Below are 14491 nucleotides of genomic sequence, written 5' to 3'. Positions count from 1 at the left end.
GATTAATGAATAAAGAAAGTAATAAATTAATTAAAGAATTAAAAATTGAGATCGACATCGAGAAAGAAATTAAAAACCTTGTAATAAAAAACATGATGGATGTCATGGAATACTGCGGAGATCACAATCAAACATACTCCGTAGAGCTACTAGAAGAAGAAGACGAAGGGACGGGATTAGTCTCCCCTGAGCCATTAACAATAGAAGCTAATTCTATTAATACTTAGTTAATTACTTGTTATTTTATCATTTACAACAAACAAAAACATTGTCAGCAACAAATCAATAAAATTTGAGATAAATTTTACAATGAAAAAAACCTAAAACAAAAAAAAAAAGAAAAGAAAAAATAAAGAATGGAGGAAGTTACAACGGACAATGCAATGATAATCGAAGAAGATGCTATTGAAGGACTTCATTTATTTGGAGATAAAAAAGAAATGACATTATTTAAACATTTAAATAGAACACATACAAAGATAGGAGAAAAGATGATAAAAGAATGGATTAAACAACCGTTGATAGACAAAGACAAGATAAATAAACGATTAGAATTAGTCGAAGGGTTTTATGACAATTCAGGGATTCGACTAAAAATCAAAAATGAAGAATTAGCAATAATACCAGACTTAGAGAAATTAATAAAAGGGATAAATAAAAGTGATTTAGAAAGTATTGTTAAATTATATGAAGCAGTAAGAATTAGTAAAAATATTAAAGAAGAATTAAAAGAAATGAATAATAAAAGTATAGAAAAAGAAATAATAGAACCATTAGAAAAAATAACTGAAGAAATGGAAAAATTTGAAGAAATGGTAGTAACGCTTATTGATATTGAAGAGACACAAAATCACGTATTTAAAATAAGAGAAGATTTTGATGAAGGGCTTCAAAAAATAAGAGAAAGTCATAAAAAAGTAGAAGAACTTTTTGAAAAGTGTTTAGAACAAGCAGCAAATGACCTTAATATTAAGACAGATAAAATTAAAATTGTTGAACATAACAATAATTTAATATTAAGAGTATCTAAAAGTAATGAAAAAGAAGTTAAAAAGAATAAAAAATATACTATTATTCAAACACTTAAAGGAGAATGTAAATTTACATTTAAAGAAATGCAAACACTTAATGTTAAAAGAGATAAACTTAAATTAAAAGAAGAAGAAATTAATAAAAAGTTTATTGAAGAAATAAATAAAGTAGTAGAAGGATATAAAGAAAAGTTTCAAGAATTAGAAAATATGATTGGATATATTGATTGTATTCAATCATTTGCAACTGTTTCTATTGATAATAATCAAGGATATAGTAAACCAACAATATATGAAAGTGAAAAAGGAATAATTAAAATTATAAAAGCAAGACATCCATTAATTGAGAATAATAGTATTAATTCATTTATTGAAAATGATATTGATATTGATAGAAAAGAAACAAGATTTCAAATTATTACAGGACCAAATATGGGAGGAAAATCAACATATTTAAGAATGATTGGATTATGTGTTATTATGGCACAAATTGGAATGTTTGTTCCATGTTCAGAAGCACATATTTCTATTTGTGATAAAATAATGTGTAGAATAGGAGCAGGTGATAATATTGTTGAAGGAATGAGTACGTTTATGTCGGAAATGAAAGATACATCAGAAATTATTAAAAAATCAACAAAAAATTCATTAGTTTTAATAGATGAATTAGGTAGAGGAACATCAACATATGATGGATTTGGAATTGCTTGGGCAATTTCAGAATATTTGGCTATTGACATTGGATGTTATTGTGTTTTTGCAACTCATTTTCATGAAATTACAGGATTAGAAAAAAGAGTAACTGGTGTTATAAATAAACATGTTGAAGCTGATATTATTGATAAACAACTTGTATTAAAATATAAAATTAATAATGGAAGTACTGATCAAAGTTTAGCAATTTATGTTGCTGAATGGGCTGATTTTCCTCATGAAGTTGTTGAGTCTGCAAAAAGAAAAGCAAAAGAACTTGATTTAGACCAACCTGATTCTAAAAGGAAAATTGAATTATTCACAAATAAAATCCCTCTTTTAGATGATGAAATTCCTCAAATTACTTCTGAAGATATTCTTAATGGAAAGTCAATTATTTCTCAGTTTATTCATGACTATAAATCTACTCCTTCTGATCAACTCATTTCTCTTCAAAATAAATATCATCAACTCCTTCTTTCAAATCCTTTTTTAAAACAACTTGAACTTATTTCACTAAAATAAAATTTATTGTTTCTTTAGTGTATTATTTTTTGGTTTTATTATATTCTTTTTGATTTCTTTACAACATCTTTTCTTTTTTTTTGTGTGTGTATTTCTTTGTTGCTTCCATAGTATATTTGTTCTATCTTTTTATTTGATTTACATATTGTTATATCATCGATTTTCTTTATCTATGTTCATTATCATTTCTTATTTCTTCTTTGGTTAGTTCAATCTTTGTTTTTGTTCATTTATTCTGATGATGTAGTTATATTTCTTTCTTGTTTTTATTATTCTTTTTTTATTTTCTTTTTCTATTTGAATAGTTTTGGTTATTCTTTGAATATGTATTGAAAGAATGAGTGTTTAACATCATAGTTTATACAAACGATTGTTTTGGTTGTGAGTTAGTTGTATTGATGATAAACACTTTGATCTTTTATTCTTTCATTGGAACATTTATTATTAATTTTAATGTTGTGCATTGAAATTGATAATCAATAATTAAAGTATTTGTAATCTAAAACATTATTTATTGATTATTTCCTTATTATAAGGATATTCATTCCATTTATGTTTGAATAAATATCATTATATTCATCTTTTTATTATTTCTTTTATTTGTTCTAATCTTTTGTTCATTCACTTCTAATATTTATTTATTATTTTTGAATATATTTAAAGTTGCACAACATTAAGTTGATTATGATTTTCTTTTATTATTATTCTTACAATTTCATTTATTGTTATTAATCTTTTGTTTAATTCTTGTTCCCATGACTTTTCAATAACTTATTTAATATCTTCTTCTACTTCTTGTATTATATTTGTTCGTTTACCTATTGTGATTGTATCTGCTATTGACTATGGATGTGGATATAATGTTTTAGGAAATGGATCTTGCCATGTGATGATTTGTAACATTGTTATTGAAAATGAATATATATCTGATGGCATTTTGTAATGTTGATGATTTAATACTTCTGGTGCCATGTATTTTGGTGTTCCTATTCCTTTTGTGAATGTCATATTTGTCATCATCATATTGATGTTTCTTGCACTTCCAAAATCCGTTAATTTACAATTAACTTCAATGTTATCATCAAGTGATACAACAAGAAAATTATCTGGTTTAATATCTCGATGTAATATTCCATTTGAATGAAGATATGATATTCCTTTTGCTCCATCTATCATAAATTTGATTCTTATTTTCTTTGGTATTTCTGTGATGTTTCTTTTATTCATTATATCTTGTATTGATCCATATTCTGCAAATTCTGTTACCATACATATTTTACTAGGAATAAATACTGCTCCATAAAATTGAATAATATATTCATTTCGAAATTTATCTAACATTGCTACTTCTTTCTCAAATTCTTTCTTTTTATCTTCATTTTCTTCAACTTGTTTCATTTTCTTAATTGCTACTTTATTTCCTCTAAATTCTCCAACATAAACAATTCCAAATGTTCATTCTCCTATTTTCTTTTCTTCTTTTATTTCATCGGGATCAAGTCGTGTTGATATTTCTGTTTCTCCTTCAATAGAAATACTTTTGATTGTTTCTTCTTGTGCTTTATTAAGTGTTTTACTAATTATCATTATTTTATCGTTAATTTTAGTTGTACATTTGATTGTAATGAATACTTCAAATTCACATGCATATCCTCCTTCAATTGTAATGATATTTTGGTTTGTTCTAATTGAATATTTCTCATTTTCTTCTTTACTACTTATTTGTATCTTCATCTTCTCTTTTTTATCATTTCCAATACAAATTAATTCTCTTATTTCTTCATTCACTTTAATTTCTTCTCCTTCTTGAAGTTCAATTTCTTTCTTATTTGATAATATTCCATCTCCAAGTGATATGAATCTGATATTTGATTGTGTTATTTTGAATATTGTTGTTTTGGTTTGAAATGAAGTGTATATTCTCTTTATTATTGGTGTTTTTTTCTTATCCTTTTATTCATTTCTTTTTCAATTATTTTTGTGTTTTATTTTATATTTTAAACTAATCACATATAATGATTATATTGAAAATCATGAATCATTTGATATGACCTATCAATGTGTTATTAGTATGAATATTATTTAACACTAATAACAATGAGTTATAATAGAAATAAAATAAAAGTGTTAATGAGATGAAGATGTAGTATTTATAATGAATATTGTTAATAAATTTAAAAATAACCAAATTCATTCAATTAAATTAATAAAAATATGATAAGAATAGAAAGAATAACAAATACACATGATGTACCATCAATATTCTTTTGATTATTTATGTCATTATCTGTGCTATTATCTGTTTCACTTTCATCGTTGTTTGATTGTTTAGTATCTGATTCTTTATTTTCATTTTTGTTTGGTTCATGAGTTTTTTCATCTTCTGGGTTGTTGTTTGTTTGTTGATTATTGTTATTCTTTTGTTGAGAATCATTATCTTTCTTTTCTTGTTTGTCTTCTTGTTTTTCTTGCTTGTCTTTTGACTCTTGTTGTTTTTGGTTTTCGTTTTGTTGTTCGTCTTGTTTGTCTTTTGCATCGTCTTGTGTTTTTGGTATTTCATTATTTTTATTATCACCATTTTCTTGTGTTTTTTCTGACTCTTCTTTTTGTTGATTTCCTCCTTGAGTTGATGGTGTTTGTGTTTCTGATTGTTTTTTGTCTTGTTTTTGATTTTCTTCTCCTTGTGATGATGGGTTATGATCTTTTTGTTGTTGTTTTGTTTTTTCTGAATTTTCTCCTTGTGGTACTTTTGGTGTGCTTGACTCTTGGCTTTCTGTTTGTTGTTTTGTTGTTTCTGCTGATGTTGTTTCTTCTGGTTTTTGTGATTCTTTTGTGGGGATGTCTTTTGGTTGTTTTTCTCCTGTTGTTGAATCAACATCTGATCCTTTTGTTTCTTGTGTTTCTTTTGGTACTTCCTGTTCATCTTTAGATGATGCTTCTTTTGTTGATTGTGTTGACGATGTTGGTTCTTCTGCTCCTTTATCCGTTGTAAGTTTCTCATCTACACCAGTTTCACCTTTTAAATGTATATTATGTAGATTAAACATTCTTTTGTGTTGTTTTGAATATATTTGTGTGTGTGTATTACTTTTGTATTGTTAATACTCTCTGTTGCATTACTAATTACAATAATTAATAGAAATATAAACATTGAATGAAATGTATTTCAGTTCTTCTCTTTAAATATACTCTCTTCTTGTTCTATTATTATCTTTTATTTTCTTTTTATTTTATAATGACTCAATCATTTCATTTTTCATATCATCATATTCTTGTATTATTGTATTTTGAACTTCAATAATAAATAGAATGAAATGAAATATTAAATTGAAATTCATTTCATTTTTGTAATTTATTCAACAAAATTGAATAATCATTAAATTTAATAAATAAAACATAAACAATAACAACAACAATGAATAAAATGAATAATAATTTCAATTCATAATTCAAATCATTATTATTTTAAGAATATATTCATCATTTATTGATTGTTCATTTTAACTTGTTTCTTATTCCGACTTTATCATAAAATGATTCAAATGAATAAAACAAGAATACGAATAAATAGTAATAACATGAACAAATGATTATTTAATCAATATTAGAATTTATTATTTGATGAATATATTAATTATTATCAACATTTTTGTATTAAAACTCAAACACATAATTTGTTAATAATTATTTATTTGGTTTTGTGTTTCAAGTCAACCATGATAATATAAATATAAAATGACACAGACTATAAAACAAAGTTATAAATATAATGATAAAATGTATATTAATTTATAAACAGTTGATAAATAAATGATCAAATAAAGTTCATTTATAAGAAATAAGTAATGACACAATATTTAATGAAAAATGAATATAACATAAAATAAAAACATAAAAACAAAAGATAATAAGAAATAAGAATAATGAAATAATCCAAATAATTCAAAATAAAAGATGATAAAAAAGAAGAAATGAAATAAACAAAAGAATTATATAATAAAGAAGTATATGAAAATAAAGAATGAAAAGAATAGAAATAAAATAAGAAATAGAGAATAAGAATAAACATAAATATTTTAATATTAAATAAAGAGAATAATAAAGAAAAGAAATAAAAATATCAATTAAAAATAAATGGATATAATATAAAATGATATACATACAAATGAAAAAGCAAGAATAAAAGAATAAATATGAAGAATATTTAAATATTAATTCAAATTAAATACAAATTAACTGTTAATAATTTTATTAATTATATAATATCATTTCATTAATTAATTCTTATATTATTTAAAATATTCTTTATTTCTGTTATTCTTTATTTTTTATACAAATGTATCATTTTATTTCAATTCATCTGTTGTGTAGTATTTCTTATTCTTCTTTTCTTTTATTAAAATCATTATATTTATTCTTTTATTTATTATCATTTTCTTCTTATAAACCATAAAATAATTTGTATTAAATTATCTTGTTTGTTTTAATGTGCTGTTAAATATTTCTTAATTCCATCTGGTGTTGGTTCAATGGTGTCTTTGCCTGGTTTCCAATTGAGTGGACAAACTGCTCCATGTTCATCACTGAATTGAATTGCTTTAACTATTCTGATTGTTTCTTCCGTTGATCTTCCAATTCCATCATCATTCATTTGAATGTATCTTACTTTTCCTTTATCATCAATGATGACATATCCTCTTCTTGCAATTCCTGCTTCGACATTTAACATTCCATATTTGATAGAAATGCATCTCTTAATATCTGATACTAATGGGAATGTCAACTTTCCTACTCCTCCTTTACTTTTATCTGCTTCACACCATGCTTGATGACAATAAACTGAATCTACACTCACTCCAATAACTTCACAATTGATTTCTTTCAATTGTCCTGCAAGTTCACTATATCCAATCATTTCTGTTGGACAAACAAATGTCCAATCCAATGGATAAAACAACAATACAACATATTTTCCTTTATATTCATTAATATCAATCTCTTTGATTGAACCACATGGACAATATGCTGGTGCTTTAAATTCTGGCGCTTCTTTTCCAATTTGTGCTTTTTCAAATGTGTTTATAAATTTCTTAAATGCTTTTATTCTTGGACAACAACATTCTTTACAACATTCTTTCTCTTGACATTCTTTTTTACAACACTCTTTTTGTTGATTGCAAGACATTTGACTGATTGAATTGATGAGATTGTGGTGATGATGAGATGTTTAAATGACAAATGAACTACCAAAATCATCTTTACTTAACTAAAATAAAAATGTCGTCATCATCACTTCTGCATTATTCTCATAATGGTAATTATTCAACTTTCAAACAACTTATAATGAAAGAACTGGTAAATAGAAAATAAAAATGACAAGGCAAAAAGAAGAAAACGGAGATACACAAATTCACACATTCTCAAAGAATCTAATGAAGAATAAGATGAGGAGAAAGAGAAATGTATTGGAACAAAACACCAATAAGAAATAAGAAATAGAAAAGAAATAAAAGGGATAATAAAAGTGATAAACCATAAAGAATAAAAAGATAATAAACACAAAAGACATGAGATAAGAACATAATTTAATATCATTATAATTCCATAAATATTACTAAATTAATATAACATGATAAAGAAGAATAATAAACAATTACATATACATTCCAATTGAATAATTCATAACTTAAACATAAAAGATAAAAATTACTAAATTAAATTTAAGTAGACATTGATTTTTGTATTTCTTATTATTTATTTGAGATTATTATTTTCACTCTCTTCAGAGTCATATTCATGAAGTATTTCTATATTTTATATTCACCCATATTATATCTATATTATTTCATTATGTCTTTCATGTTATTATTCATTTTATCTTTTATCATTATTTAAAAATGCAATTATAATATCTTATTCTTTGATTGTCTTTACTATTCATTCTTTTGTTTATTGGAATTATATTGTAATTTATTCTATTTTATTCTATTAATTTGTCTTATTTTATCTTGGTGAATGTTATCCATTTCTACTGTATTAATAAATATTATTGTATCATTTTATCTTTTATAATTATCAATTTGTCATTTCATTTATTCTTCTTTATTTTATCTTCTATATAAATATATTGTCTTTCATTAAATATTCACTTTTATTAATTATTTATTGTTTAAATTCATTGAATATTTCTTTATTTTCTATTCTTCTTTTGTTTTTACCACTTTCATTTGTGTTGTTTAATTTCAATTCATTCTTTTGTTTTATTATATTTATTTTATATTTTATTTTAGTTATTCTCATCATTTGAATAATCATTTATTAATTCATGTTTAATTTGTATTTAATTTATATTTTCTTATTTACATTATAATTTAATATTATAACTTCATTTTATTTTATAATTACAAATAATACATCATTTCATTTATTATTTGATGTAATTATTGATTTGTTAATTCATACAAATATTATTTCTTTCATTAATTATATTGTTTATATTCATTTCTTTTTATATTGATATTGTTCATTATTTTATTTGTTAATTTCTTATCATTTCATTTTCATTTTATTATTTGATTATTCATTTCAATTTATTTCAGGCACGAAAATTAGCAAAGAAAAAATGCATCTAAATAATTTACAAAAAAAAAGGTCAATCATTAGATATATCCTCAATTGGATTTTCTTCATACTGAGAAGTGATTATTTCAGTTTCTTCAATATGCTCTATTGGTGTAATAGAGTTCATTTCTAGCATGCTCGCATTAGATTGTTCTTCTTCTATTGTGCTGCCAGAATTTCCTGTATAAAACATTAAGTCTTTCATATTTTTTATAATTATTGTTCGTAGAATTTTGGGGAAGTGTAATTGTAATTTCAGTACTTTTAATCTTCTTGCTGACTCTTTATGTATTAATCCATTTATTGATAATATAACAGGTATTATTTCTACATATATTATTTCTCTATTATTTCTTAATTTCTCTTGTAATTCTTTGTATTTATTTATTTTATGAATATAATTTAATTCTATATTATTATCTTGACATATAGCAACATCTATAATATATCATTTCTTTTCTTTCATATTTTGATAATATATATTATGTCTTCTAGCATGGAAAGAATGGTCACTAACCAATAAATCTTTATTGTAAGTTATAATCATTTTATCATTATTAATACATTTTGGATGATTATTAAAATCAATTGCATCAAATTCATTAAATTGTGTAATTAATAAGTGTTTAAATATTTGTTTAAACATAATCATGTTTTAATATTTGATTCTTTTTCATTCAATTACATCATAACAGTATATGATTAATAGATGCTATTGTGTTAGGACAATGTTTACAATATTTTAAAGCATCATTTTGGAGTATTTTAGATTTAATATTTCCTGTCATAGTTACAAATTCTTGCATCTTTACTATTTGGAGGAATGCATTTCTTTTTATATTTAATGACCTCCAAGTGGCTACTGTTAATTTCTTATCATTGAAAGTACCATTTGCATTTCTTATATATTCACCACATTTCTTTTCTTTCCATTCATTTAAATATCTATCATTTAATTCATTATTTACAAATTCAAATACTTCCTTTACATTGTGCTTTCTTTCATTTAATTCGATTATATTCATTAATTCATTAAAATTAATCTTCTTACCAAATGCTTTCTTCATTCTTTTAATTATTCCATTTGGATTTTCTTTTATTGCTTCTATCATTTCTCCTATTCCTGTGTTTGATCTCCACTTATATTTTAAATATATTCTTAATAATTCTTTACCACATTCATCTCTTGCTGACATTAATCCTAATCCCAATTCATTTATTTTAACATATAATCTGCTTTTTGGAATATTTCTACTGTATAATTGGAGTTGTATCAATGATTTTCTTATTTGTTTATCTATATTCTCCAATTCTCCTAGTTTCCATGGGACAATACAAAATCCATATCTTAATTTGGAGATTATATCACTATTAATCTTTCTTATTGTATTGAGGCTGCTGTATTTCATTGTTTAATGATGATAGAATAGAAGATACATCATTTAATATTCTTGTACAATATTTGTTAATATTTACTTTATCTCATATTTCAATACCAAGGTATTTATAAGGATTATCATTAGTTACTCTTGGTAGTTCAGCTAATTCTCCATTTATTTGATTATTAATATTAGTCATTATCCAACTCTTTTCTACATTAATTTTTAATCCTATTGCATTAAATATTTCTTTAGTTAATTTGTGTGCTTTTTCCATTTCATCGAGGCTATTAGTCATTATCTTTAAATCATCCATATACAATATGTGGTTTAACTTGACTTGTTTTTCTTCTCCATTCATTTTAATATTTAATTTGTTTATTTGTTTATCTAATTGTTTAGATAATATGTCAATAGATAATACAAATAAAAGTGGAGATAAACTATCATTTGTATTATTCCTCTTTCTAAATTAATTATACCTACACTTTCTTGATTGTAATACAAATTAAGTTGTGTATTATTTAATATATAATATATTATTAATTACTACTAGTTTGATATTAAAATATATTAAGCATTGTTTAATCCATTGATGGTTAATACTATCATATGCTTTGGAGACGTCATAATATGTTTCTACCCACTTCCATTTACCCTTTAATAATAATTGTTGGATTATAGTGTTATATAATAATCCTTCTTTTGATGCATATGTATATTTCTTACATCCAATTTGATTTAATGAAAGTTGTTTTTCAATTTGATTTAACATCAATTGATTTTCTATTTTCATTTTTAATATTGATGTGTACACTTTTAACAGACAATTTAAACAAGTTATTTGTCTGTAATTCTGTGTGTCTAATTTATTTCATTTCATATATATTAATATTGTTCTTCATTGAATAAAATGAGGAGGTATTTCATTAGGATTATTTAACCATTCATTAAATAATTTTAATAAATACTTCTTTGGCTGTTCTAAATATTTAATCAAAAATCATTGTATTTTATCAACTCCCAGTGCCTTCCAGTTAGCAGTAAATTTAATAGCACAATCTAATTCATTGGGAGTGATTATAGCCATTCTATCATTAATTCTATTTTCGATTAATACTTCATATAAATTAATATTCAGGAAATCTATATTAGTGTTAGTTTCATAGATTCATTTCCAGAAATTAATAGATGAGATGTTATCTAAATATTCATCTTCTTTAGATTTATTTAAATGTTGCCTTTTCCATATTTCATCATTTTATATTTCAATCTTATTCTTTTCCAATTATTCTTTCTTGCTTCTATTTCTATTCTTTTCATCTTTCTGAGGTATTTATAATAGTTTATTTATTCATTTGTTTTTATTTTAATATGATATATATCATATTTCTTAATATGTAATATTATTTTCAATTTCATATATTGTTTATTATGGAGTAAATCTCTTATTCTACATATTTTTGATTGTTTTATTCTTTCTATACTTCTCTTTCAACTTCTTTCTTGTTTATTTTTATTAATTATGTTAATAGTGGAAGATACAGATTTAATATAATGATAATAATCAACTAATGTATTGATTAATATTTCATTTTTATTAATAATATTAATTATTTGATGTACTTTCTTCTTATTGTAATAATAATTAATAAATTGTACATATTCTTGTTCTTTCATTTCTTCCTCTTTAAGTATTTTCATTACTTCCTCTTCTTCTATTCCTTCTTTCTTGTTCATTCTAGTTATTTTTTATTTTAATTCATTATCTTTCTATTGATGTTTTATTATTTCTTCCTCCAATATTCTATTGATTTCTCTTTTATTTTCATTCTTTATTTTAAATGTCTTCTTTAATATTTCTTTATATTCATTAATATCATTTATTTTAATTCCAAATTCCTGTATTAGTATTTCTATTATTTCTTCTTTAAGTTGACCTCTTAATTTCCTTTCAAATAATTTCAAAACAAAACATTTATAGAGTGTTAAAATTTCTTCTTTTCTATCTTTTTGCTTCCCCCGTTTTTTTGATTGTCTAATTCAAATGTGGTGATATTCTTATGCTGAATATCAATTTCTTCAATGGATTTCTGCGTTAACTTTCTTTTTTTTTTGGAAGATCATCTTCACTTGATGATATTTCATCAGCTACTACCACATTGGGGGAGAGGTCATTTACTATTTGTGTTTCAGATGAGTCTGTTATATTGTAAGTTACCTCATCTTTCTTCTTTTCTTCTTGTGTATTTTTATTTTCTAATTTAGATAGTTTATCTTTCAGAAAGAGCAATTGTTGTGTTAAATTGTTTACTTCAGACCTTTTTCTTTCAGATTCAGCATGGAATTTGAATATTTTTTATCGCACTCGTGGTTTTTTGTGCTTATCTCATTCTCGTGCTTCTTCTTTAATGCCATAATATCCTTAGTTAGTTTTTTTATGGTTTGGTCTTTTATTTGTATTTCCTTTTTCATTTCTTCTTTCTCTTTCATATCCTCCTCCACTTTTTCCTCTATTTCTTTTATCCTTTTTTCTTTTTATTGTTTTCTTCTTCCTTTTCTACCAGTCTCTTCTTCTCTCCTTTAGTAGGCCTCTTCTTCTCCTCAGCAAGCCTCTTCTCCTCTTCTTCTAGCCTCTTCTTCTCCTCAGCAAGCCTAGCTTCTACTCTCGTAGAATCTTTATCATCGTCTTCTTCACTTTCAATACTCATTACATAGTTATTGTATATTCTATTATCATTAATCTCATTTGGGTTGTACTGATTATTGTCTTCTTCCATCGTCATACTAATAGTTTCTTCTTCCATTCTGTTTGTTTTTGTTTTTTCTCGTGCAATAAAATACCATCTTCTCCATATTGTTGATGATGTATATTCTTTAATCTTGGTATTTTTAATTTCTTCTACTTCTTGTGGTGTAAGTATTTTAATTTCTTCTTCAAAGAGTTTTTTCCAATATTCTTGATTTTGTATTTCTATCATTTCTTTTCTTTGATTTTAGTTTTGTTTCTTATTTTGATATTGTTTATACCTTCCTTGAGTGTTATTATGGTATTTGTTTTTCTATTATGATAGTATTGTTTATTTCTATTGAAATAATTATTAAAGTGTTTATGACGATGATTATAATTGAAGTGATGAGTGAAACGATTTGTATCAACTATGTTGTGATAATTATGGTGATAATTATTATTGTAATGGTTAGTGTGATTATTCATGTATCTCTGTCCATACAGATAATACCTATTTTCACTCATTCTTCTATCATTTATATTTCTTGGATGATATGAATTTCTTCTTTTTTGGTTATTTGTTTTTCTATATTTTTTGTGGTGTCTCCTGTAATGCATCTTTGTAATCTCATCTAAATAATTTACAAAAAAGAAAAAAGATGCAAAATATTTTGCATCCATAGAATTTTCCATTTATTATATTTTGCTCCTAAAAAAATAAAAAAATAAAAAGTATGATAAATACAGAATATGTAAATATTTATGTTTATATTTTATGATCATTTATAGTCATTTTGTATGAAATATTAATGAAATAGATGATTTGATGAATCATATTTAATTATTTTTATTCTTTTTATTCTTTTTATTCTTTTATTTATATGTTATTTATCTATCGTATTTTTATATTTTTATTTCTCTGTTTATATTATTTATATCATTGTATTCTTTTTATTATCTATATATTATTATATTCTTCTTATTTTATGTTTTTTATGTTTATATTCTTTAGATTTTCTTATTGTTATTCTTTTATATTTAAATGTATTTGTTTATTTGTTTATTCATCTTATTCATCTTTATATTATTATCATTTATATCTATTTTCATTTTATATTTATTCTGATTTGATTTATATTAATATTAATTTTATCTTTTATACTTTGATTTTATTATTATATCATTGATTATCATTTCTATATTTATTTATCATTTATTCTTATTATTCTTTTGTTTTTCTATATTCAATCTATGTTATATATTCATATCATTTTCATTTATATTTTATCACTTATTATATGTTATAATAATAACATAACACATATGATTGAATATATAATAATCATCATGTTGAAATTATACATATAAATAATAAACATAAAAAAGAGTAAAATATTTTTCATTAATAAAATATTGTTAATTATTTTACATCATTAAATTAGACACTTTTATTTCATATTTCTAATTTTTACATTAAAAATACACTTTTTATTTCTTCTTTTCTTCTTTTA

The 14491-nt window shown here is 23.1% G+C and overlaps 3 protein-coding genes and 1 pseudogene across 3 annotated transcripts, besides 3 other annotated features; 1 reads left to right on the top strand and 3 right to left on the bottom strand.

Moving 5' to 3' along the window:
• Positions 1-241: part of a repeat region that runs on past the window's edge.
• Positions 242-356: 115 nt separating this feature from the next.
• EHI_172750 (DNA mismatch repair protein Msh2, putative) lies at positions 357-2249 on the top strand (the record flags this gene model as incomplete). Its single annotated transcript, XM_647479.2, has 1 exon — positions 357-2249. One exon carries the CDS (start codon positions 357-359, stop codon positions 2247-2249), a length of 1893 nt encoding a protein of 630 aa, XP_652571.2.
• Positions 2250-3092: 843 nt separating this feature from the next.
• On the bottom strand, positions 3093-3647 carry EHI_172740 (protein kinase domain containing protein; the record flags this gene model as incomplete). The annotated part of the gene is made up of 1 exon (XM_001914047.1): positions 3093-3647. One exon carries the CDS (start codon positions 3645-3647, stop codon positions 3093-3095), a length of 555 nt encoding a protein of 184 aa, XP_001914082.1.
• Positions 3648-4447: 800 nt separating this feature from the next.
• EHI_172730 (uncharacterized protein) lies at positions 4448-5296 on the bottom strand (the record flags this gene model as incomplete). The annotated part of the gene is made up of 1 exon (XM_647481.2): positions 4448-5296. The coding sequence occupies one exon, from the start codon at positions 5294-5296 to the stop codon at positions 4448-4450; it is 849 nt and encodes a 282-aa protein (XP_652573.2).
• A 1403-nt stretch (positions 5297-6699) lies between these two features.
• Positions 6700-7439, bottom strand: EHI_172720 (annotated as a pseudogene).
• A 1451-nt stretch (positions 7440-8890) lies between these two features.
• Positions 8891-12880: a repeat region.
• Positions 12754-13600: a repeat region.
• Positions 13601-14491: the final 891 nt, after the last annotated feature.

Source organism: Entamoeba histolytica, genomic scaffold (genome assembly GCF_000208925.1).
Source record: "Entamoeba histolytica HM-1:IMSS scf_1104750518899 genomic scaffold, whole genome shotgun sequence".
Classification (NCBI taxonomy): domain Eukaryota; phylum Evosea; order Mastigamoebida; family Endamoebidae; genus Entamoeba; species Entamoeba histolytica.
Note: the sequence above shows the minus strand (reverse complement) of the source record. Positions and strands in the feature narration are given on the sequence as shown.